Genomic DNA, 24,921 nt, shown 5'->3' on the forward strand with positions numbered 1-24,921 from the left:
AAGTAAAAAGACAGGAGGGTTGAGGGTGGGATGTAGCGACGCATACCGCGATGGCACTGCGCATCGCCGATTAATTGCTGTTTCGAGTCCGTTTTCAGTTCCGTTAACATGTTGGCCGGAAAATTTGAGTTCCGATTAACGAGATTTTTTTTACATTGGCGTTTAATACGAAACCAACCAATTCCAGAAAATTTGTTTCGTTTAAGCGGCAGTTCCGTTTAACAGATTTCCGTTTAATGAGATTCTACTGTAGTTCTCTAGAACATTGGGTGCGGTAGTTCTCTAGTCTGCTTGTCCCGGGTGTTTGAATTGATCACTGCAGCTTTTTGACGCCTTTCTGCAGGTGCTGTGCACTCTTAAGAGCAGTGCACATTGTCCGCACCACTATTCGATACTGGTTCAACATTTCCTTTCCAAGTGAATAGCCTGAAACAGCCCAGACGAGATATTCGGATGCATCATCTCCTATGAAGCACAGTGTTTCGGAATTGTTTCTTCCTGTAACGAAATGAAAGTTTCTACCGGGAAGTGCAAGCTTAATTTTATTCGTAAAACTACATGTGGAAGAAAACAGTAGTATGAATCGCAGCTTATGCTTACAATTAAAGGATCTTTATGAGCACCTTTGTAACAGCTTGTGCCTGTCAGGGCATGATTGGACTTTTGTTCCTCAGCAACCTGTAGTGCATCTTCCTAATCTGTGTTCTGCACCCTAATTACCTATGTGATCAAATGGCAGTTGGTATGCAAGGCTTATATATTATCATCACAGTCATTTAAAGCACTGTGGTGATTACTGGCAGAAAAAAAAAAAATGAATATATACACAGCTCAAGGATTTGTCCTTGATTAGTTATTAGCAAATACCAATATTGCACACCTTCGTGAACATGTGGGTATATATACATATATATATATATATATATATATATATACCGTTCGCCGAATGGACCAGCTGTATAAGAGAAAGAAGATGGCTACGCATTATGAAAGAGCACCGAACAAGGGTTGAGGGGTAGCCTCAGTTTGCAAGCTGAGCCAAAGTTTTGACAAGGGTACTTGCCCAGATGAAGACAAGTCCCCTTTGTCGGAACATTGGTTTGGCTTGTGAACTGAGGCTCACCATCAACCCTTGCTCAGTGCTCTTTCAAACTGGGAGTTTGTTAGAGTGAGGGTGAATTGTTTCTCGTTTTTATTTCTTGGTGGGCTTAAGAAGCCAGCTCAGGTGACCACTGTGATAGTTTGTGTCGACGTCAAGGCGCCCGTAAATGATGAGTGTAATGTCCAGTGGGCCTGTGATGCATGTGTTGATATAAAGCCTTGCGCAATCGGAACAGCTAAAGTTAGTGATACTGGGGACAAACACCGACTGGAAATAGGAAACGAGAATTTCGACGTTGTTCAAGGGGTACCTTACTGAGGGGGGGAGGACGAAGCAGCGTGAAAATGTGATCATTAAATGTGCCGTTGCAATAAAATTAGGTGTTCCAGCGACATCAGATGAAAAACTTCTCTGAAGCCTGTACGAGGCAGAGTTTTAAGTGATTCCGCATACTGCACCACAGGCTTGCTGTCGCTGTTTTGCTAACGTTGCTACTTCACCTCGTTAAATTAATGTTGCTACTTTACCTTGTTAAATTAATCAAGTAGCTACTTGAAGTGAGTTTAAGTGGAAGCGAAATGTGAAACGTTATGAGTAATTGCAAAATATAATGGTTTCTTTCTACCCTCAGCTGGATGCACGGTATCTGTGACCAGATCTCTTCCGAAGAAGATGCGGAGAGATGTGCCGAGTACGGTTACAACTGCCCCTACTGCCGTCCCAAGGATGAGTTACCACCTCACCTCCTGATGGATTATACCGGTATGCACATACAGTGAAAGCTCGTTAATTCAAACCTCGATAATTCGAATTTTCGGATAATTCGAACTACACTACTTGGTCCGGCCAAGCTCCATAGAGATCTGTGTATAAGAAAGCCCGTTAATTCGAACGCGAGTCGGTTCCGCTACGGATAATTCGAACTACGCGCCGCCGCGTCTGGGCGGCTTGGCGCACATCACGCGGGAAAAAAAAAAGTAAAAAAACACCTCCGCGATCGGTAGGCATAATTAGAGGCTGCGCACGTCCAAAACGGGGATAGAATAAGGAGCCAGGTAAAACCATGGAATAGTGGGTAAAACTTAAATGGCGCCATGACCGGCGTGGCGGCCGGCGGCATTGAAGGGAGGGGACGCGGCCGCGGCAAGGTCAGTGCATGGCCACGCGGTGGCGGCTGCCTGCTCTCTCTTCTGCACAACCTCCGTAGCTCGCAACTAAATACTCGTTAATTCCAACCCTGTTAATTTGGAAACAGGGATAAGTACTGTCGGCGTGGTCCCAGCCAATGCCCATAAAAGGCTATGATTTTGGACGGACACTATGGGTTAATTTTTTTTTTCGATAGCCATCCTTCCTTCCACCCAACAGTCGTCGACGGAAGCTCGCGAGTCAGCCGGGATCATGACGCTGGCTTTTAGCACCGTTCATTCCGATGATTGGAGTGGCAGTAGACGGCGCCGCCCGCCCAAGTGGCTCATAGCATGGTAAAGCGAACATACTGAAAAGGAGGCTTGCACAACCGGACAAGCGCTGGCACTTTGCCAAGTTCGCTTTCCTCCTCCCTACCCGAGCTAAAGTCAAAAGATAAACACGCCGTTATCTCCGCGTAGCATCTTGGCGCACTGCCAAGAAATGCGTTGTGGACGATGAAGGCGCGAAACGGAGGGACGCGCTAACGACTGACGCCTTTATTATTATTTTTTTTTTTCAGATTCGTAGGCACAAATCAGGGCTTGGTGGGTTCATTATGTGAGCGAGTTCGTTAGGCGACTAAATACGGTAGACTAAATACGGTACATTTACCGTAGTACAAACGGTTTTGGTCCGTTTTTTCGAGGCCATTCGATAATTCGAACATCGCATAATTCGAACTTTTTTCCCGGTCCCGTGAAGTTCAAATTAACGAGCTTTTACTGTACTCCATAAGCCTGAAGAGTATCAAAAGAATGGAGCAGTTGTGCGTATTACTGCGTGTTTAGTTTCAGACTTGATGCAGCTTTGTTTCTTTTTGTTTCCACCCAGATTTTTTGGTCTGCCATTCTTGCTTTAGCAACAGCATCGGGCCGTATGAACCGTATTATAAGTCGAGTGGGAATATAGGTTGACCCCCTTACCTTGAAGTGAAAAAATAACAAATAAAAATAAAACAAAAAAAAAAAGTGGAGAAGCGCATATATTTACATTGGCTGTGTCCCTGCATTACCGGAGCTACGATCTAACGCTTTTATGCAAATTGGTTTTACCTAAAAAGGTGGTCCTGCACTCATATACCTGGCTCGCTAATGCCAGTGATCACTTTCACAGTCGCACCATTCGTCTTTGTAGCTTCTTCCACTCCAGGAGGGCAGGAAAAGCTGTGGAATGTGGTACATCCTTTCCCTGGAAATAGCGCACCTTTCTGGCACATTTTTTCTTTAACCGCATCTGTGTTAATGGACGACCAGCATGTCTAAAAAACATGGAGTACATTGCTGATGCGATGGTACATGTGTTCCTGGCAGCTGCCATGTCGCCTTCCCCACCACCACCACCTCCGAGGCCCGAGACGCCCCCTTCGCCACCACCTGCCCCACCTGTGAAACCAGCGAAAGAACCAGGTCAGTCGCTGGCTTTGTTCGGTCTTTGTTTCACTCAGCAAGTAGAAGAACCAAAAACTGAGTGAGTTGAGCTTCTGATAGAGCTACGTAGCTGTTTTGTTTGCATGGGACCTACGATGGCTGCAAGGAGTCCCTATGCTCAATTTTTCGACATCTGCGTTCTGCCTTCTGTTAGTCAGTGATAATTGCTGTTACCTAGCACTTATTTATCCTGATCTGTAAACAGCGTTCTAAAAGAGCATAGTCAGATGCGAGCAGAGTAGCCTTCCGCTCGGCCGAGTGAAAATAAAATAGTGGAACAGTGTGTTAAACACCAGAAAATTTTTTTGCTACAGATTTTGAATTGATGTGTTTAGCTCTTGTGAAGGACAGAAAAATTTTCGGCACTTTTGTTGACAGTGCTGTTCAGTGAATGGCTTCATGAATTGGATCGCCTGAGATGGGTCCAGCTAGAAGTGAAATCGGTGTTGGAAAATAATTAAAAAAAAAAAAGAATCAAAGGAGATTCGATAGGAAGCAACTAGTTGGTACCAGCGTACAAAGAAAGCAGTGCCACTTGGAGGTCAGCAAGGATTTAGGAGGCCTGGCGCACAACACTTGCTGTTGCAGAACCTCCGCCAGTGCCAGCGAAGCCTGCCAAGCCGGTTGTACCGCAGTTCTTCATGGACGGCGTGTTCCTCTCCGAGTCGGGACTGCAGCAGATCAAGTCGCTGACCCTCGAGCAGCCCAAGCGGCAGCGGGTGCGACGGCCGCGCCAGCCCTCCGGAGGCCAGCCCCCGGCCCAAAGCAGCACGACAACCACGCCGCCGCAGCCTTCTGCGTCATCAACTGGAGGCCTGTTTGGGTTCAGGGCTCGGCTCTCCACAGAGGACTCTGAAGATGGCAGCAAAGGTGTGTTTGCAACCTGGTTTGTTGTCCAGAATCGCCTAAACCAGATTCACATTTTAACGCGATAGCGTCAAAGGCCTAATCTGCAGGAAATCTAACGTTTTTGGCATTGTGCATGAAAATCATGGGCATGGCTCTGGCAGGCAATATGGTTGGACACTGTCTGGTTGACGGGTTGTTTGGGTTCACAAGACTGGATGACAGTAGTGAGAGCTGCCAATTGAGGCTTCTCCTTTGGGGTGGGGGGGAGAGATGGGAATTAAGCCCATGAAGACCTTTGGATCTTGTGTAAGACACACTACTCCAAAGGCACGCAAGCATGTTCGTATGGCTTGGTTAAGGTATGTGTGAAATAACAGATGCACAAATTAAGGGGTTACTAATTAAGCTAGTAGCAAGGGTTGTATGTAAATCAGGATCTGCAAGGAGAGCTACAGGCTGGAGCCATTAACTTCTAAGTCATTCAACCAGCTTTGGGAACTTCATCACTCAGCAGGGCTTGCGGTGTGACTATTGTCTTGCCACTTGGGCCAAACTTGCCATACAGGGGGCATGACTGCTCATTAGTGCAACTGCAGTCTTGGTTCACGGCAAAACAGTTGCACTTCTCTTAACATTGGAGTGATCCACTCTGGCTTGATGTATGTATACTGTTAGTGGACTCCCTTTAATCAAAACTCGACGGGGACAAGGAAATTTGTTTCATTTATTGGCAGTTTTGTTTAAGGGTTGTGACCCCCGAAGAAACCGTGCAACATAGTTTCAGGTTGGCATGCCGCTGCTTCACTAAATAGGCATTCATCTTAGCTAGGCTGCACGTGTGCTCCAAGCAGCCCTCTCGCTCAAAGTACTGCTGGAGTACTTGAACTGCTTGGCTAGCCTCATTAGTCGACACTGGAGAGCTTTGATTGTTATGATGTTCGGTCTCCTCTTCACTGTCATTATCGTTGGCTTCATCGACGTCCTTCAATATGTTAGTCAAGGTGTCCTCACGGCAGGTGACAGCATCATCATCAATAGCTTCATAATCATCTATGGTCACAGTGCCACACTTGGGAGCCAGTACACTAAAAACAGCTTGTGCTTCAGCAACTTCATCAGGTTCTTCTTGGTCAGCGGCCACTGCTTTGGAAAAGCCCGCATGATGAAAGCAAAGTTGAATTGTTGTTGCCGTAACTTCATCCCACGAGTGAGCCAAAATGTGCATGGCAGAGAGGAGGTCTACGGTGTACTCTTTGCAGTTGTCTATACACAGCATCATCATTTTCAGGATGTGGCGACGGAAGAACACTTTAACATTGCGAATCACGCCCTGGTCCATAGGCTGGAATACGGCTGTCGTGTTCGCGGGGAGGAATTCCAGGTGAATTGTAGTCAGGTCTCGCACTTCACCATGCGCGGGGCAATTGTCAACAAAAAACACGACCTTTCTGCCTTTTCTAGTAAACTCTGCGTCCCTCTGCCGCAGCCAGGTTTCAAAAATGGCCTGCGTCATCCAGGCCTTGGTATTCGCTTCATTCAAAACCGGCAGGTTTTTGACACCCTTAAAAACTCGCGGTTTCTTTGCTTTCCCGATAACGAGAAGCTTCAACTTCTCGGACCCGTCCATGTTCACTCCCACAAGAACAGTGACACGGTCCTTACTGTGCTTACCCCCCGTGCACCTCTCACCTTTAAAGCTGAGTCTTGTTAGGCAGAAGCTTATAAAAAAAACGCCATTTCGTCCACGTTGAAGACGTCGCTCGGCTCGTAATTTGCAAGTAAGTTTTGAAGCTTCTGCTGCTGCCAGTCAGAGCAAACATCATTATCTACCATGGCACTTTCACCTGCTATTGTGCGGAAAACAAGGCCGTGGCGCTTCTTGAAACGGCTTAACCAGCCATCGCTGAATTTAAAGTCTTCAATTTCCATCTACAGTGCAATGTCTCTCGCCTTCTCCTCCAAAATAGGCCCGGTCACTGGAAGATTGAAACTTCGAGCACGCTTGAACTACAGGAAAAGTGCCTTCTCGAGGTCCTCATGTTCAGCCAGATGCATCCTTTTCCTATTGGGGGTGAAAGCGCCGCTGTTATATGCTTTTTCAATCTTGTCACGATCCTTCAGAATCCTTGAAAGCGTGCACTTTGGGATGCCATGCCTTTCGCGATAGCAGTTTTCGACTCCTTGGCACACTTCACATCATCGTGAATTTTCATCTTGGCTTTTAAAGACAACGCATTATGGGGACGTTTTCTAGCAGCTTGCATACTGCATGCCGGAAAGAAGTAACGAAACACAGTCACGGAACAGAGCAAAATGGCGCCCGCACAACAAAAATCAAGGCGTGCAAGGTACTGGATTGGATTGGATTCTGGATGTCGACATCAACAAAGACGACTCGTGCGCAGTTTCGGTTTCGTTTATTCGAGTTGCAAGCAAAATGGGGTTTCGATTGTCGAGTGCGACTCTGCACAGATTGTGTATAAAACCAATTACTTTTTTTGAAATTGTTTCATTTAAAAAGAGTTTTCGTTTATGCGGGTTTCGTTTAGTGCACGTCCACTGTACATGGGCCTCATTGTTGTGTAAGTTCTTTCTGGGTGGACCCACCTTACCCCTATCACTCACTAATGTTCCCCTCCGTGCATGCTCACTTTGCTCAGCAGACCTTCTGGACGTGGACGTAGAACCTAAAATGGAGGTAGACGAGGAGTCAAAGTTAACTTCCGAAGAGGTTGCCAAGCAAGATGCTGAGAGCGAGCTGAAGAAAAAGCGCCAGCGCAAGCTTCAAAAGCTCGGTGAGTTTGCTCTCTCCCGTTTCTCTAGCAACACAAATAACTCGCGTGAATCGTAGTGCCTTATGGGATTTCCTTGCATAGTAGCGTCACTATAAATTTTGAATGGTACCGTAAGATGGCCATTTAATTTTTAATCTCGGCTCTAGTCTATTCTGCTTGCCCGCTTACGCATAGTTTATTTCTGCTCTGTGCTCTTGCTCGTGTCGTGGGCAATCTTTGGGCTTTCTTTTCTTTTTGTACCCTTAAACATTTTTGGGCGTAAATGAGCAAGCTTTACTTCGTTGCTTATGTGTTCAAGCTAAGCAGCGTGCATTTGGATATGGGCTAAAATATTGGTGCTAACATCTTCATGTGTTGTGCTGTTGTCCTTCCTTTGCCTCAGGAATCGGAGGATTTGTCGCAAAAGCCAGAAGTCGGAGCATCTCTGCCAAGGAGCAAGACGTGACGTTGCCCTTGGCTGGAGGTGAGTGCTGACATTTTCTTGAATAGGGACATCAGACTTGTAGAGCACAGCACTGCTCGAAATTGAGTGCGACAAATTACTGGACTGCTCTGCGCAGACAACCTGTGTTTCCAGACACGCAGGCAGCGGGATTAGGCTACTTGGATGTGAAAGAAATGACACAACGTTATCGTGGGTGGCCAAAGAGGTCCGAACAGATAGTGCTTCGAGATGATGCAAGTGTGTGGAATTCGGCGGGCTGTGAAGTGCACACGCGATCTTCGAGAGGTCTTCAAAACCACGTATATGCTTGAGCTTTTATTGCGAAAGCAATACTACTCGCACTTTGAAACCTTCGCGTGACCCGGCTGCAGTTAAGTCTTACTCATGGGATGCCGTGACGTTATACCCCACGTGACACACGGGCTGGCATGAGCTGCCAATTTGGGTCTCTCGTTTCACATGGGACGGTTATGTCAGAATCCGCCTGCTAGGACCCTGGCATTCACGTTACTCCTACAGTCAAACCTCGTTATAACGAACACGGATACAGCGAATTATCGGATATAACGAAGTAAAAGCAAAGTTTGGTTGGCTGTGCTTTATTTCTATGGGAGTTCTATCTGTATAGCGAAATGAAAAACTGAAAAATTTGACCCTAAATCGGTTATAACGAAGCATGTTTTGTATTCACACGACTCAAAATCCGCAAAGAAGCAAAATAAAGAAATTTTCAAAACGCTAAATTTCGGTTTTATCAATCGCCTCCACCTAAAATGTGTTTGAATCACCCGCGCTTTCGCACGCCACGCCATCTAGGGACCGCGAATGAATCTAGCATCAACGGCTGCCTGGCATGTGACCGGCACGTGATCGAACCACTGTCCGCGTCACCTCCACCTAAAATGTGTTTGAATCACCCGCGCTTTCTCACGCCACGCCATCTAGGGACCGCGAGTGAATCTAGCATCAACGGCTGCCTGGCATGTGACCTGCACGTGATCGAACCACCGCCCGCGTGTCCCTGATCCTACTTTTTGCCGACCCGCGCGTGTGCTCACTTTCCTCGGGGTCGTGCCATTGTCTTGCAGTGGCACAGTCGACAATAAGATAAGTACAACCTCGATAATTCGAACTCGGTTAATTCGAAATCCCGGATAATTCGAAGGTTTTCTGCGGTCCCGTAATTTCCAATGTAAATTTGGCCGGATAATTCGAACGGCGGCCTGCGCCAGCCCGGTTAATTCGAAAATTTGGACTGCTATGCGGCAATGCCTGATCCATGTTTCGCCGCAAACCCGGCGAAACGACGGCCCTACGGAGCCGCGAGGCAAAGCCACATAGTAATGGTGATGATTTATAGGCGAAGCGCCCCAGCCGGAGCACTCTCTGCACAAAAATCGGTCCACAGTGCGCCTCGCGCACCGCCGAAACACACGCCTGCAGAGGAGAAGACGTGCTTCACTGCAACACGGCGGGCATACCGGTTTTTATCACGTGACCTTGCCCCCACTCCATCCCATGGTGTGCTTCGCCCACTCTTCCCCCGTGCCTCCGACGCTGCAAGTACGCCACCACCACCGTCGCGCCGGCCTCCCCTGCGCCATTTCTTTGTGTTGTGCGCTGTGGTTAGGGGTCGGCTACTGTGCCGTTTTTTTGGGCGGGACTGTGCAGAAGTGCTAGCTTTGTGACCGTAGCAGTGCAGAAATGCCAAAGTACAAGACTTTAACGCTGCAGCAGAAGTTCTGCTTGATCCAGGAAGCAGGCAAGAGCGCTTGTTCGAAGACCGAGTTGGCCAAAAGGCATGGCGTGCCCCTCTCGACGTTGTCCACAATATTGAGCAACAAGTCAAAAATACTAGAGGCTTACGGCAAGACCTATTCTTCGAAGCGGTCACGAGTGCGGGCTCCCACGTATCAAGATGTGGAAGCTGCTCTGCTTCGCTGGCTGCAGAAAGCAAACGCTGCCCACCTTCCCGTCAATGGAACGCTACTGCGGGAGAAGGCCAACGACCTAGCTCTACAACTTGGGCACGAGGAATTTAAGTGCAGCAATGGATGGTTTTGCCGTTTTAAAGAACGCAATAATTTAACCTTTCTCACCGTCTGTGGTGAGAGCGGCAGCACTAACAAGAGCGTTGTCGAGGATTGGAGAAACCACACATTGGCGCCGCTGCTTAGCGAGTGCGGTGCAGACGACGTTTACAACCTTGACGAGGCTGCACTTTTTTATAAGATGCTGCCAACAAAAACATTCGCAGTGAAGAACACCGCCATCAAGGGTAGGAAACAGGCCAAGGACAGGATTACTGTGCTGTTCGGCGCAAACGTGCGGTAAACACAAGCTGGCGCTACTGGTCGTCGGGAAGATGGGGAAGCCTCGCTGCTTCAAAAATGCGCGGCTGCCGCCAAAGGATGAACTCGTCTACAGGCACAATAAGAAAGCCTGGATGACAGGTGCAATATTTGAAGAGTATGTGCGGCAACTTGACCGCAAGTTCGCGGCTACGGCCAAGAATGTCCTATTTGTCGTCGACAACTGCCCGGCACATGGCGACATCCCACATCTCCAGGCCATCAGGATGGTATTTTTACCTCCGAACACCACTTCGATCTCACAGCCGATGGACCAAGGCGTCATTCACCACACTAGGAAGATTTATCGGTACCACCTGCTCAATCGCATGCTCCTTTGCTACGACAATGGCAAGGAGTACTCCATCGACCTCCTCGGAGCCATATGCCTCATGGTGTACGCTTGGAAACAAGTGGAGCCCACATTGATCAGACGGTGTTTTGAACACGCTGGGTTTTCCAGTGAAAGCACTGTTGATGCCGATGCAGACCACCCATGTACTACTACTCTTGACGAAGAAGGAGCAGAGTATTGCGACCGCATCAATGCGCTCTGCGCAGAGGATGAGTCCAACGCAGTCGGCTTCGCCGAGTATATCAACATTGAGAGCGAAGAGCAGACTGGCTACTCTGACTTGGAGAGTGAGATCACTGCTGGTACGAACATGCGCGATGACAGCGACGATAGCGACGACGACACCGACGAGCCTCCCCGAGCACCTGCTCTTGGTGAAGTTATCGGATTGCTGAACGTTATCCGCAGTTTTGTTGAGTGCCGCGGTGGAAGTTCAGAGATGTTTCGTCTATTTGACCAACTCGAGAGCATGACCTTAGGAGCCGCAAACTACCTGACGCGGCAAACCAGCATCTCTGATTACTTTCAGTAGTAATTCAAAATATGCCGAATAAAGGTAACACGTTCCTGCAACAAATTTTTTTGCCTAAGTCTTATTTCTTGGTGTGTTCGGTTAATTCAAAAACCCGCTTAATTCGAAGATTTTTCGCGGTCCCGATGACTTCGAATTAACGAGGTTGTACTGTATTGCTTTGTTGATGCTGGCCTAGCACCATCCACCAGCGAGACTGAGCCCAACGACGCCCACGATTCTGAAGGTGAAGCGGGCAATTTCGACGAGACGACATGGCATCAACTGGCGGTTCCGAATGTTACGTTCGAGGACTTTATTGCTGCCGATGACAACTTGGCTGTGGTGCCCGAATTGACCGACCAAGAAATTGTCGATCAGCTGCTTCCTACAGATGATGTTACGAGCAGCGATGAGAGTGAAGAAGAAGGCGAAGAGCGAGCTCTCAGCAGCACCGAGGCCGCCGATATGGCGAGGAAATTGAGAAGGTACCTTGAGAACCTACCTGTGGCCAAATCAGCTGACATTGGGAAAGCGCTGCACAGTGTCGATTTCGTTGAGAAATTTATTCTATCGAATAGTGTGAAGTGCCGCCAAATGAAGATTACGTCGTTTTTTAAATAAATCAGTTCTGTGTGGCCTAAATCCCGATTTGTGTGCTCATTTTTGCTTGGCAGTGCAAAATGAAAGGTAAGGTTTCACGTGCTTATACCATGCTTTAAAGAAAAAAAAATGCTTTTTTTTTCAGCTCTGTGCTTTCCATTTTAGGGTAGCCTTTACTTGGGTTTATGAACAGAATTTTTTTTTGTAGGAGTTTGTGTGTACTTTTACAACGAATATCGGATATAACGAACAAATTTCCGCGCAAAATGAGGCTTCGTTATAACGAGGTTTGACTGTATAGACCACTAAGGCACGTTCATATGGGTTGGTTAAAGCGAGGCTTTATATGTGGGCTGAGGAAGAAGAAAAAAAAGAAGAACAACAACGCTCGGTCACCCGCAGCTAATGCTTTCGCTCAATATTTGGTTCCGCAGCGGTGAACCCTTGTAATTTTTTTTTTTCACTTGGCACCATATCTAAGGAATTTCGCTCGTATTGTTCATTAAACGACATCCTGTGTCCTTGCATCGTCACGTCTATCTGTCGACTTTGTGTAGTATGATCTCAGAACTGTGACTCAGCTGTGACCTCTCGCACGGTTTATCTATTAAAGCAGTAGAACCCTGCTATAGTAAACTCGGATAGAGTAAAAACTCTGATATACTAGTAAAGTGAAACTGAAGTCCCAGTTCATTCATTTTTTGTAGGCAACTGTACATTTTTCCCCCATAATAGTAAAGACGTTTTTGGTAAAAATCGGTTGTAGTAAAGTGTGCCTGTCTGCGGTGACGACTCACGATATGACATCGCCGCCCGTGCACTACCTAGAATCGCGAGGCAAAGATTTTTTGTATTTGAAAACAGAATAATAATACCGAGTGTTCGTTTAAACCACCAGGCTTAGCAGCGTTCAGGAGAAGCCTACTTTACAGAGACCTTGGAGCCGTGAGGGAAAGCATGCAGCGCATAGGAAACAAAAAAGAAGTAAAACTGTCTACAAACATGGAAAGGAGACGGTGCGGTCCGTTCAGAAAGTACAGGAGAGTAAAAGTGCTGCAAGAAATAGAGAAAGGGAAGAAATGGGTGAACATTCACAGCACTGTGCAGCACGAAGCATGAAGCAACGAAGGCAAAAAGTGGATGGGCAGCGTGTGCGTTCTTGCAGCACTTGACTGCCACGCGCATTTATCATTTGTTGCCTTTTGAAAGACAAACAGCAAAACATGACACTGTGTTCATGCAAGGCTTTGGCTTTCACATGAAATCAAACTTGATTGCATTCATATCCACGTTGTCCTCATGCATAAGAGGTACTTCCACAAGATTTAAAAAATTTTTATAGCGATAAAATTGCACAAAGAGCTGATAAGAGTGAGATAGAAGGTATTTCAGAGGTTTTTTTTTTCATTAAGAAACAAGACGTGTTCAGTAAGTGCCTATTTAACTACCAGACAGCTTCTTCATGACCATGTCATCAACAACTGGTATAGTAAAGACCCTGATATAGTAAAGATTTTTGGTGGTCCCAGTGACTTTACTATAAAGGGGTTCTACTGATGTGCTGTGTGACACCACGAATCCCAAGCGTCCACATTTTGCTGTGTCCGGGCAAAAGGGGATCCTGTGAGGCTAAGCCGGCGCCCAAGTGTGGTACTTCTGTCACCTGTCACCTGCCGTAATGTATGCGTAACGTCAGTATATGAATACATCAGCTGGTTGAATGTTTTTCTCATGCAAGCATGCTGCAACGTTAATAAAAGTTTACTTGCGTATCGCTGATTTGAATATTACGTATTGGGGCTGGCACTAAAAGCAGCGTGTGGTATCTGTGTGGTACGCCTTCGCCGTGGAGAACGAGCACTCGCATGAAAGGCATGGGGCGTGCATGATATGGCTCACACTGGGAAAATTTTCCCTTTAATGAATCAAGTTAGAGGATATAGTGCACGCATGTGGTACTCCTCAAATATATACGAGCTTTTTCCAAAGCACGTACCGTCTTTCTGCTGCGCAGCAGAAGGAGGCCACGCCCGCGCTCCCACTCCACATGCTGATGGATGTGCATGCATTAATGCGCACACGCATACTAAGAGCTGGAATCTGCGGCTATGCTCGAGAAGGTCCTACAACAGCGCAAAATAAGTCGAGACTACGGATTTGACAGATGAAGTATTGTGCGAATCCGAATTTACTGAACGCGCAGTACTGCACTTGTAAACGGCGAGAAGAGATCATTGCCATACGCGCACAGAATAAGTAAACGACAACTATTGAATCGCAGAAACTTGACACGCATAGACGCGACTAACATGGCGAGCATGTGCGCTCCCGAGAGTAACGCAACCACTGTGTGCCCGTGCAGCTGGGGAGACAAGTTCAGAGGCAGCTCTAGCTGCTCTTTCTGGAGACGTGGCTGCCCCAACACCTGAGCCACCTGCGGAGGCAACACCAGGCACGGCGGCAGAGAAGCCCAAGCGTCGGCGGCGAGTGAAGAAGAAAAACCCTTTGGAAGATAGCTTTCCCTCATACCTTCAGGTGGGCTCTCCTACCACCAGCTCTATTTCCTTAGAGAAAAAGAAAATTTCAAACTGAACTAGCATTTCAGGCATCGTGATTGCGCTGGCTTTCTTTGCAAACTTTTTGTTAACGAGCTCAGGTAGAGGGGGGGAGTCTTTTTTTTCTGCATGTAGTTGTATTGAAATTTTGTATATAATTTTCTTAATCAGCGTAGACTTTTTTTAAGTTCAAAAACATAAGTCTGCTCCTTTGTGTGTACAGCTCGCTACCTCTCAGCAGCACTCACTTGTCTGGGTGCACAGACTGCAGCAGGTTTCGGATACCAGACATTATATGTCTCGCGAAAACAAATCATGCAAACAAACGTTTTGAGGGCATTGCTTACTGCACTGCATGTTTTTCTATAGTAGGGTTGATTCCGATTCTGGCTGTTGCTCCTCCCCCCCATCCTCTCGACGCAGGAAGCGTTCTTCGGCCATGAGCTCCTCGTCACTAGCAAGACGGAACCGACCCCTGACATGCCGAGCGAAGACGACGAGGATTCTATGCTGGGGCGCTCAGAGGATAACTCCATTGTTGTCCTGGAGACGCCGCAGGAGAAATCGGAGGACGCTTGCGTTCCGTCGGACAGTGCTGCTCCCTCCCCTGCTCCTAACACCGCCGCCGGTGGGAGCAAGGGAGATAGCCCCGCTCTCCATGACGACGGCACCTGTACACCCATCAAGGTTAGTTGGAAATGGTGAAGGGCTTGGTGGTGCTTTTTTGATGGAAGCATGTTGCTCTGGCCTGTACGATGTCTGCATCAGTATTGATCTGTTTTGTGTGTCTGTTTTTTTTATCATTATAATTGCATTATTCAAGACTGGGAGTGATGACGAGGACTTGGGGTTGAAGGACATCTTGCCTCACGACCTTCCCCAGGATGACGAACTGATGGACATGCTCATGAACGAAGGCGATGACCTCTCTAAACAAGGATCTGGTGAGAAGGCAGTGGTTTTGCATAAAAAAAAAAAAAGAGATGCTGCAGAGATTTTTTTTTTTCTGAGCTTAATTCTAAGGTTATCAGAAAAGTGCTTGTTGTTTGTTTACTTATTTGTTTGTTTAATAATTTTGGAAGCTTTAGGATCTCTCTCACTGCCCTGAGTTGAGTTGAGTTGTTGTATGCTGCAGGTGGGATTAGTGTTATTTATTCTGACAGCAACTGCTCCACCGTAACGTCACTTATGTGTTAAAAAAAGAACTTATCTCAAACGTTCCGTGTCAGGCTTGGATGACGTTACCCTGAACGAGCATTCGGGCGCCGGTGTGTCAGAAGAAGAGGGCTCAGCTGGTGTCAAGGACAATGACCCACTCTCTGGCAACATTGACACAGTGCTGTTGAGTCCCCACTTCAACCTGGTTGACAGCATGGTGTCCGCTGGCTCAGGTGAGTTGACGATCTGTTTACTGCTCTTAAGGGGGGACACTGGTCTTAGAGCTATTTTCATTATTTTAAAGCCAATCCTGATAAAATCATACCCTCTTGTTCAGATTTTTATGCTGATTTCAAAAATGTAACTTGTTTTTCTCTATGTCAGTTAATTCCCGAGATAATAATATTAATTATTCATTTAATTAGTACTTCCGCGCAAAAAAAACGCCTCTATAAAACATCATTTTTAATGCATGGCGGTACAGTACAATGACCAAAGAGTGCAATGATCAAAGCAGTTTTTCCATTTTACCCTTATTAGCAATTTTGCTGCACTTTGAAAGTTGTCCTTCAAGACGTGCCTATCATGCTTCAATTAACTTGGCAAAATAAAAAATTTTTGAAGCTTGAATAAAGAATTCTGCTTCGATCATTGCATTCACTGCACCTTCAGCTTTATGTAGAAAAAGGAATTACATCTCTATCTGTCCTAGATGCAGAGATATCGACGAACTAAACCAGCCAAGTGTCCAAAATTTGAGTTTTGAGAAAATGGGAAAAAACAAACTAGGCACAATTTATTCAAAATTTCGAAAAGATATATACATATTTACACTTGCAGACAGCTAATATGCACCAGGCATGTAATCTGACTGCTTGGGCTGACTAGAATGCCGCTTTTTCAGTGCCCGATGCATGTTTTCCGCAGAGGCACGCTTGCGTACTGATTCGGCTGTTCGGCGCCTGTCCTTCTCAGCCATCCTCCTGATATTCTGGACGCCAGGGTTCATATTTAGCTCACTCAGTATTTTTGAGCATGCTTGTAGGTTTCCTGCATTGAAGCGGACAACAGCCTCCGCAACAGCTGCTTGAACGGAGAACAGTGACGCATGGCGCTCCTTTGGTACGAGTGACCATATTAGGGAGTGCAAGCTTTCATTACTGTTCTGGGTTTTTCCCTGCTGGCACCGCTCTAGCAGCTTTGGGTCTGCCAAACGCTCATAAATAGGCAAAAGTGCTTTGCACACATGTGGTGGCAAACTGTATCTGTGCTTGGGAGCAGGCTCTCCCTTGGCTGCAGCAGCATTCTGGCGGCACCACGAGTTTGCGCCTGTCGGGCAGAGGGTGTGATTTGACACGGTATCATTGGAGGTTACGTGATGATAGGTAGCCATCACTGCCTTATGCATTGCCCCAACATCTCCAGCATGGGACTTCAGGGCCCAGCTGTAATACGATGTCAACTTGGTGACAAGGTCGCCTGTCAGCTTTCCTTTGCCACTCAAGCTCTCTTTTGCATCACCTTTATGCTTGGCAATTGCATTGCGTAGGGCCGTTCCCATCCGCTTCTGCACATGGTTTGTGCAATCTTCTTTGCTGATTTCGATGTAGCCGTACACAGCTGATTCTTGCAATGCAAGAAATGTGCGGCTATCGCCGTCTGAGAGCATGGTCGTGTACCTAAGGCCATGTTTCTCCAGTGACCTTTCGAACAAAACAAGTCCGGCCTGAACTTCCATTTCACCGGACTTTTTGTCCGTGTTCTTTTGGCACAAGTGGCTTTCTTTCCACGCCTCATGGGACGGGTCACCTTCTTTGGGCCCACGCTCACACCCAGCACAAAAGTTACTGAAAACTACATAGTCAAGTACCAGTCCAGTAAAAAGTTCTACTACGGCGCCGACACCGATGTGGGATGAATGACCCCGGGTCATCCATGAACCATCGAAAGAGACAGAAATGTTCCCGGGGTTGTCAAGGTTCAACTCGTTATAGAGTTGCCGAACAGAACGGGCGCTGTCTTTCAACACTCCTTCGGCTGCGCGTGTTGCTGCGGGCGTCAGCTTACTCTTTACGTAGTCCTGCCACGTTTTCGTGTGCAGGCCACGATGAGATATGTTCATCGCCGCAAACACATCATTCAGCGCCGTTTGCCTATGTCCGGTACTTTGCATCGCGCGTGCAGCAAGGATATTCACGGCAAACGGATTTATCTTCTGGCTGCCTTGCACGCGCGGCGAACTCCATGCCGATGAAATGTCCCCGCAAATCACGCACGCGAGAGAGAGTTTAACGGCTAGACCATATTCACGATTTCCTTTTGAAATATGGACATCCCCGCCACACACTTTACATTTCACAGCAGACAACAGTTCGTTCAGCGACTCCAAACTCACAACAGTGAACGTCGTATCGTCCGCACGGCAACCGCCGGTCGCGTCAAGAAGACGGGCATCAGAAGTGGCGATGAAATCCGCTTTCCTCTTCGTCGCTGCGGTTGAACCCAGCTCCTGCAGCATTCCTTCGGCTTTTCTTTTCTTTTCAATCAAGTCCGAAGGCTGCAGCATCGTCGTGTCGTGGCGGACGCGTCCGCTGGGCGTAGGCGCCGCCGAGCTCGCTAGGCCTATTTCGGCCGCGGGGACTTCTTGACTTGCCGCTGGCTCCTGCACATCCTCGGAGCTTTCGGGTGCCGCAGGACGGTTCCGAAAGTTGTCGCCGCGCGCACTCTTCTTCTTTTTGCCGAATTTGTGGCGCGAGCGGAATTTACTGAGGGGCATCGTCTCGCCTCGGTCTCGACTCAGAACAAAATGGCGTCTCGGACGCTTTCAACGGCTGCTGGCCCGCCGCAAGCAGACGACGTGCGATAGAATCAGCCAATCGGATGGCTCAGTTGCAGTCACGTGCGCTCAGCAGCGAATCAGATGCCGCGTTTTCGTTTTTCTTTGTGGTTATTTTTCTCAGTGGCCATTGAGGGCAGACAAGCGCTAGCGGCGGGAAATTGAAACCCAGAAAGCGCTCTTTCAAACGAGCCTAACATGGCCGAGATCGGTCCGGCGGAACGGCAGTTGCGCGCAACGAAAAATGTGCCGTTTTATCGTCTGCTGCTGCGCAAATTCAGCCCGCGCGATGATTTCAATTCGTTATTATGCTGAAAATACTGACTTCTGGAAGAAGAAAATTGGTGAACTTGTAGATTAATAGCCACAGATTCCAAAAATGCCATTTTCAGAAAATCGGTTTTTTGGTCATTTTTTGGTCCCAAAGACCCGTGTCCCCCCTTAAAACAGCGCAACTCGCCTAGGTTTTACCTTCACGTCAGCTTTTGCATATCAGCATTGCACTGGCACTCGTAAAAGAAAAAAAAAAAAGAAGGAATCTTCACTTTGACGCCTGAAGTTTAATGTCAAAACCAGATTTTGGTGTTCAGAGGGCACTGTGTTTATTCATATCTTGGTTTTCACTTAAACGCTGACAGCCCTTTTATGTGGGAAGGTTTTGAACTCTGTGGTGCTTTCAGGGTTACCGCACATGGACAGCAAGGATGTCGAAGATGTCTTCAAGGGTGTACTTAGCCCCGGAGACAGCTGTAAGTGCATGCCTTCTTTTTATATCGTAGCACTAGAGCTGGCCGTAATGAGGCATTGTTGGTGTGACCGTGTCCCGACTTTGCGACTTCACTGGTGTGTTACAGTCATTCGAGGGAGTGCAGCTCATTTTAGTTGTGGCGATTTCCACTGGTCGTGCTAGAGCAGGTTTTTTTGCTCTGGGATGACGATTTCGAACTCCTTCGGTCAGCCGAGGTAGGTTGCGTGCATTCTGCAGGTCGCCCGGAGCAACTTGGATTTTTTGGGCTTAGCGCACCGACCAGAGTCGGTTCTCGCAGGTGATGTCGTCACTTCCAGGGATTGCAGGATTTTTCTTTTTTGTTGTTGTTTTAGTGGTTTCTGAAATATGAGCAAAGTACACTCTACATCGCCTTTTTTTTTTTTTTTTTTTTTTTCGCGCCTATATATGAAAGTGCATCTATGGAAAAACATCTGCAGCATTTTAAAAGCGTGCAAAAGCAAGTTGCAGAGTGCTGCGCTCCAGCCTATTTATCAATCGCAACACATTTTGGTACTTTGATGCAGCTTCAGCTTACGGAACCAGTTCAGCATTACTTCCAGCACGTGCTCCGCATTCTCCGCTGGTCAGGCAAGGCTGATTCGCTTTGTAGGCGTTTAGATTGTCACTTTGTTCCGATTCCGGCGCCAAGCTCCAATTGACCAGGGGAAATCGCCATCGAACAGACTTGAGTGTGACACTAATAATGGGGTTGACGTGCGCTTCTTCTGCGGTAACACTTGCTGTGTCGGCATGTGCAGGTGGACCGCCTGAGAGTGTGGGCTCCATGGGTGCATCAGCGACCAGTATGTCGCCCCTGCCGCAGCAGCACGGCGGTGCCTCCGGCTCGCGGCCTGCACCCGTGATGCAGAACCCGCTCACTCCTGCCAGCTCCCACAGCGTGGGCTCCCCCTTCAGCATGCCATCCCCATCACCTTTCCCTATCGAGTACGGCAGGTGGGCATCTTTTCCCCTCTCTCTCACCTCGTGTCTTTTACTATAGCTCTAGACGTTGTGTTGTGCCCACAGAAGCGTCCGAATCTTCACTCTGGTAACGTCTCGTAACTGCTTCTTTGTGCGAGGCAGAGCAGATGGGCCATGTGAATACTAGCTGCACTTACAAAAATCCTGGTTAGAAATTTCTACAGGCAGAGAAGGACCTCATTCAGTGCTTGCAGTGGTAAACTGGCCTCCTGGCGAAATGGTTGTTAAATCACTCCACGGGCATTTCCCTGTCTTGCTCTCCTTTTTCTCCTTGGCAGTCTTTAATTTTTTTCTGTCGCTGATACAATAATGTTTTGCTACGAATGCAGCCCCCAGCTGTCGGAGCCCCCTCCGAGCCCCTGGATGGACCCCGATGCTGACCTTCCGTCTTCCGGCGGCCAGAAGAACATACTCAAATGGGAGAGTGATGAAGCCCTCGGCTCGGGGGCGACCATCTCGCCTGTCCTTTATGCCAACTTGAACTGCCAAAGTTTGCGCTTGGAGTATCCAAGTGAGTACTAGTACCCGTTTAATCATTCTGCCTCGTCCTATGCCTCCTTTATTTACTTCCCATATTCGCTTTATTTGCATCCCAGACTGACAGCTTTATTTTTTTTTTCCGCATGCAAAGATCGTTCTTCACATTCCCTTTTTCACTGTAGCGATCTTGACATGCTTGTTCAGCGTGACAGAGTTCTGTGCGTAGAACTTTATGCGTCTGAAGGAGGGTAGGTGTCTTGGTTGGAGGGAGTTGACGGCTTCAGCAAGCGCCGATTTGTTACTGTAATGAAATCCATCTGCGTAGCCTGCACAGGGTATGATCAGCTGCTGGACTATATACGCCGGCAGAGGGCGCAGGGTGGCTCTCAAGCTGCAACAATGCAGCTTCTTGCCTTGCGTCCTCCCTCCTTTGTTACTCATGTAACCTTGTGAGAGTTAAAGATATCATTCATTCATTCATTCATCATCATCATCAGCCTGACTATACCCACTGCAGGGCGAAGGCCTCTCCCATTCATTCATTCATTCATTCATTCATTCATTCATTCATTCATTCATTCATTCAAATTTATGGAAGTCCATGGAGCTTCAAGTGCTTGAGCTGTTAATAAGTCTTAGCAACACCGGAGGTCTTAAAACAGGGTCCTGTACACTTGCGCTGCTCTTGTGTGACAGACACGCACTTAGTCTTGCATTTGTCACAGGCTGGGCCGAGCGATCGAAGCAGATCGCAAAAATTTGGAGAAACCTACCGCCAGAGAAAAGACAGCCTTACCTGGTAAGTGGCTGGCTTGCTTTTATCCTTTAAGTTTTGTTCATCGCTTGTGCAGTTGTTCCTGTATTGTTCAGTGCCTGTGTAGGCTGCTTACTGTGCAGTGACTGTTACGATTGCTGCGCTTCTGTGTGAAGCTGTGTATCATCTCCTCCTCATGCTGGTGGGCAGCACCGTTTTTAAATTGTGGCATTAACATGAATGAAGCTTTCGCGAGACTCTGCTGTACACCTTTCAAAGCCAGTGTAACATGTATTACCAGCGAGGAAAGTTTTCGTCGAACATTTGTGCTCTCAGCCAATGACGGGGGTGGAAAGGAAATGAGATAATAAAGTCTGGTGAAACCTCGTTGAACACGTACCTCAGAACCGCAGTGTGGCAGTACTCGCTAGCCAGAAACAGCTTAAATTTATTCATTTATTGAAAGGGTGGTACCTGAGACATGCACAAGCACAAGGCACCCGCGGAGGCGTTTAGAATTAAATCTAAACCGGATAGAATTAAACCTAAACCAGATCATCACGAAACTCAGGAAAAGTCCGCAATTCTTCATTACATTAAGACCAACTGCTCTATTACGCTATGTATTTGTGGAAACAGGCAAAACTCATTTGGCGTGTGCTCAATTTCACATTGACAAGAGGGGAGCATGCTTTTACACAAAACATTCACAGCTCGTTTGTCCGGAAAGCCAATGCCTTCTTTGCCGTTGCCGTCGCAGTAACCCAAATTGGGAAAAATAGTGTCGGGGAAAAAATACGCGCATGAATATTTGCAGAAAGAAAAGGTGGTGCTAAAAGCTTTTTGCATCTACAGTTGAATCCCGCTATAACGAAATTCATGGTGCACGAAAAAAAATTCATTCTCGCGGAACTTCGTTATCGCAAAAATTTGACGTGAAACGCAGAAAGAATTGCCCAAGCAGCAGCAAAGGCGTTTAATGCCAAAAATCTGTAAGCTTGGTTTGCTTACGCTTCACGGCGAGCAACGCCGTCACGCGATTTTCGCACTCGGTCAGCAAACCCATTGCAACATCGTCGTCTCGGACAGCAACGAAATTCCTGATGACATCAAAAGCGTCCATCACCTGTACGGCGGTTGCCGCAGCCGGCGCTTCCTGTACATCATCGTCTTCTTCATCGGAAGAGTCCTTATCATTCCGGGCAGCTTTTATGATCTGCTCATCACTCACATCTTCGTGAACAACAACACAAGCGTCAGCGCCGATGTATTCGTCGAGCTCGAGATTAGGCGGCACGGTTCCTATTTCTCCCAGCGTTTTCCAGGCGGCCGCGATCCCCGGAGCCGGTGACGCCTCTTCGTCGTCGTCTGTAACGCCTGGTGTTAGGCCAGCAGAGTGTACGGGTCGACCTTCGGCAAATCCGGCGTGCCTGAAACAGTTCACAATTACTGAGCGCCCCAGTGTGCTCCAGGCAGCAGACATAATCTGCAGTGCCACGTACAAGTCCACCTTCGTGTCTCGGCCGGTTTCAGTGTTAAAAAGCAGCCGCTGAATTAACCTCCCGCGGTAAGCGCGCTTCAGGCTAAGAATCACGCCCTGATCGAGAGGCTGTAAGACAGACGTGCAATTGGGAGGGAAAAACCTCAGCTCCATGTTAGTGAGCTTGACTTCGTCGGAGTGATGCGCTGAACAATTGTCCAAAAGCAAGCAAACTTTACGGCCCTGCCGCTTCATGTCGCGGTCGAATGCCATCATCCACTCGGTGAAAATAGCGCGGGTCATCCATGACTTGTTGTTCGCCTTGTACTGCACAGGTAGGCTACGAGTTCCCTTAAAACAGCGCGGCTTGGCACTTTTGCCTATGACTAACGGCGGACGCTTGTCCGAGCCATCCATGTTTGTGCAAAGCAGCACTGTGATGCGTTTTTTGCTGTGTTTGCCGCCGTGACAGCGCTGCCCCTTGAAGTCGAGCGTCCTAGCCGGCAACATCTCGTAGAATAGCCCGGTCTCGTCGGCGTTGTAAATGTCTGCAGGCGCGAAGTTGCTTAAAATTCCGGCCATGTTACTCGCCTTCCAAGCAGCTGCTCCGTCCACGTCTGCTGACATTGACTCGCCGCACAACACTTTTCCAACGATGTTATGGCGGGCCTTGAAACGGTTTAGCCAGCCAATGCTGGCTTTAAAATCATCAATGCCAAGTAGGCATGCATAGTTCAAGGCTTTCTGCTGGACGATGCTTCCGGACAGGGGGACGTTGCTGGCTCGTGCTTCCACAAACCACGCATGCACTGCTTTGTCCAACTCTTCATGGAGGGGCCGCGTCACCTTTTTGTGCTTCGAGGATGTGCCTGAAGCAAGTGCCATTCTCACGCTGTCCTTATTGCCTAGAATCGTTGACAGCGAACTTGCAGGAATTCCGAAGTCTTCAGCAATTGCCGCTTTCTTCCTTCCGCTTTCTGCTTGGGCGATTATTTGAGCTTTTTGCTCAAGGGAAAGAGTTTTGCGTTTTTTCACTTGCGTTGCCATCGTGTCCTGCGGATGAAAACTCGTCGTTGTCGAAGAGAAAGGCAGCGAGTGAACAACGCGACCACGACACAAAGCCAAAATGGCGGAACTGCAATCACGTGATTTCATGCTTAATGTGGCTTTGGATTTGACTTGGACTTCTCGCCAATAAAACTAGTTTCGGTTTCGATTTTGAACGCGAAAATTTCGTTGAAGCGGAAACGCTCTGCAAAAATGGTTCGTTGTGCAGAGAAATTTAGGCCATTAATTCTTATAGGATACTCGCGGGGAATAAAAAATTATTCGTTGTCGCGGAAATTTCGTTGTGGCGGTATTCGTTGTGGCGGGATTCAACTGTACTCTTAAGACGAAGGTCGAGCATATTCCGAACTTTTTTTTTCCTCCGAATATGTAATAGCAGCTACCAAGTTTGTGTATTACTTGCTGTGCTATGTCTCCAATCTCTCTCTTGATGCATCGCTATGGTGTCAGTGTTGGGAGCACTTTTTTAAAATTTCGCTGGAGTGTGTGGCGCAGTTCCCGGCTGGTTACGGAATAGTACGTATGTGGTAACATTCGCAGTAAATCCGTATGTCGTAAACCGGTACTATATGTATGTGGCTTACTGGCAGCCGAGTCAGGTATTTAATTTGGCCACATCTAAAGCGGAACTACTAAAGTGAATGTGGCTAAATGAGGTTTTACTGTAATATTTTGGGTGACGACGCTGTTGCAAAAGGACAGTGCATAAATGTAATGCATTACACTGTAGGGTTAATGTTAAGTTCCCCTGTGTGTGTTGGATTTGTTCGGTAAGTTTTTCCACATTTTCGAAAGCCTGACACTGAGGCTTTTCATTGGGGAATGTTTGCACACGCGTGCGAATATTCCAAATTTCGAATACGGGTCGGATATGTTTGCCACCCGATTTGTATTTGACTCGAAAAACTGATATTTGGAAATTTTTGAGTATTTGAAAGTTATCAAACGTGCACACCGAAAATTCCTAATACACCGCAGTGCGTGCTTCACCACAATCTTGACTTCATAGACTGTGAAGTGAGTGCTGTGAAAAGTTAGTGGCAGGATGTCCAACTAACTGTAAGGAAAATGGACATTTTCGATTCGTATTCGAAATTTCAAGTATTCGCACAGCCACAGTAAATAACTAGTATTTGGTTCAAACCTGAAAGGAAATTGTAAAGTTAATAAAACAAACACCAATGCTGAGATTATTGATTTCTTGTCCTTTC

At 47.5% G+C, this 24,921-nt stretch overlaps 1 protein-coding gene across 11 annotated transcripts in view; it reads left to right on the forward strand.

The window, feature by feature from the left end:
• The window catches only part of LOC146186354 (uncharacterized), a 196,636-nt gene that overhangs the window by 39,485 nt on the left and 132,230 nt on the right, over positions 1–24,921 (forward strand). For 9 of the 11 annotated variants that reach the window (XM_084607123.1, XM_084607122.1, XM_084607130.1 and 6 more), the window contains 13 exons: positions 1,734–1,864; positions 3,604–3,699; positions 4,309–4,590; positions 7,230–7,364; positions 7,747–7,827; positions 13,992–14,164; positions 14,608–14,871; positions 15,008–15,128; positions 15,414–15,575; positions 18,859–18,927; positions 19,706–19,901; positions 20,258–20,439; positions 21,134–21,207. In XM_084607123.1, coding sequence (XP_084463249.1) covers positions 1,734–1,864; positions 3,604–3,699; positions 4,309–4,590; positions 7,230–7,364; positions 7,747–7,827; positions 13,992–14,164; positions 14,608–14,871; positions 15,008–15,128; positions 15,414–15,575; positions 18,859–18,927; positions 19,706–19,901; positions 20,258–20,439; positions 21,134–21,207 — 1,966 coding nt within the window. The remainder of the gene's footprint in view (positions 1–1,733; positions 1,865–3,603; positions 3,700–4,308; positions 4,591–7,229; positions 7,365–7,746; positions 7,828–13,991; positions 14,165–14,607; positions 14,872–15,007; positions 15,129–15,413; positions 15,576–18,858; positions 18,928–19,705; positions 19,902–20,257; positions 20,440–21,133; positions 21,208–24,921) is intronic. The other 2 variants (XM_084607124.1, XM_084607131.1) reach the window with 1 other exon arrangement.

This window comes from Amblyomma maculatum, chromosome 6 (genome assembly GCF_055883805.1).
Source record: "Amblyomma maculatum isolate TAMU_Amacu chromosome 6, ASM5588380v1, whole genome shotgun sequence".
Lineage (NCBI taxonomy): Eukaryota > Metazoa > Arthropoda > Arachnida > Ixodida > Ixodidae > Amblyomma > Amblyomma maculatum.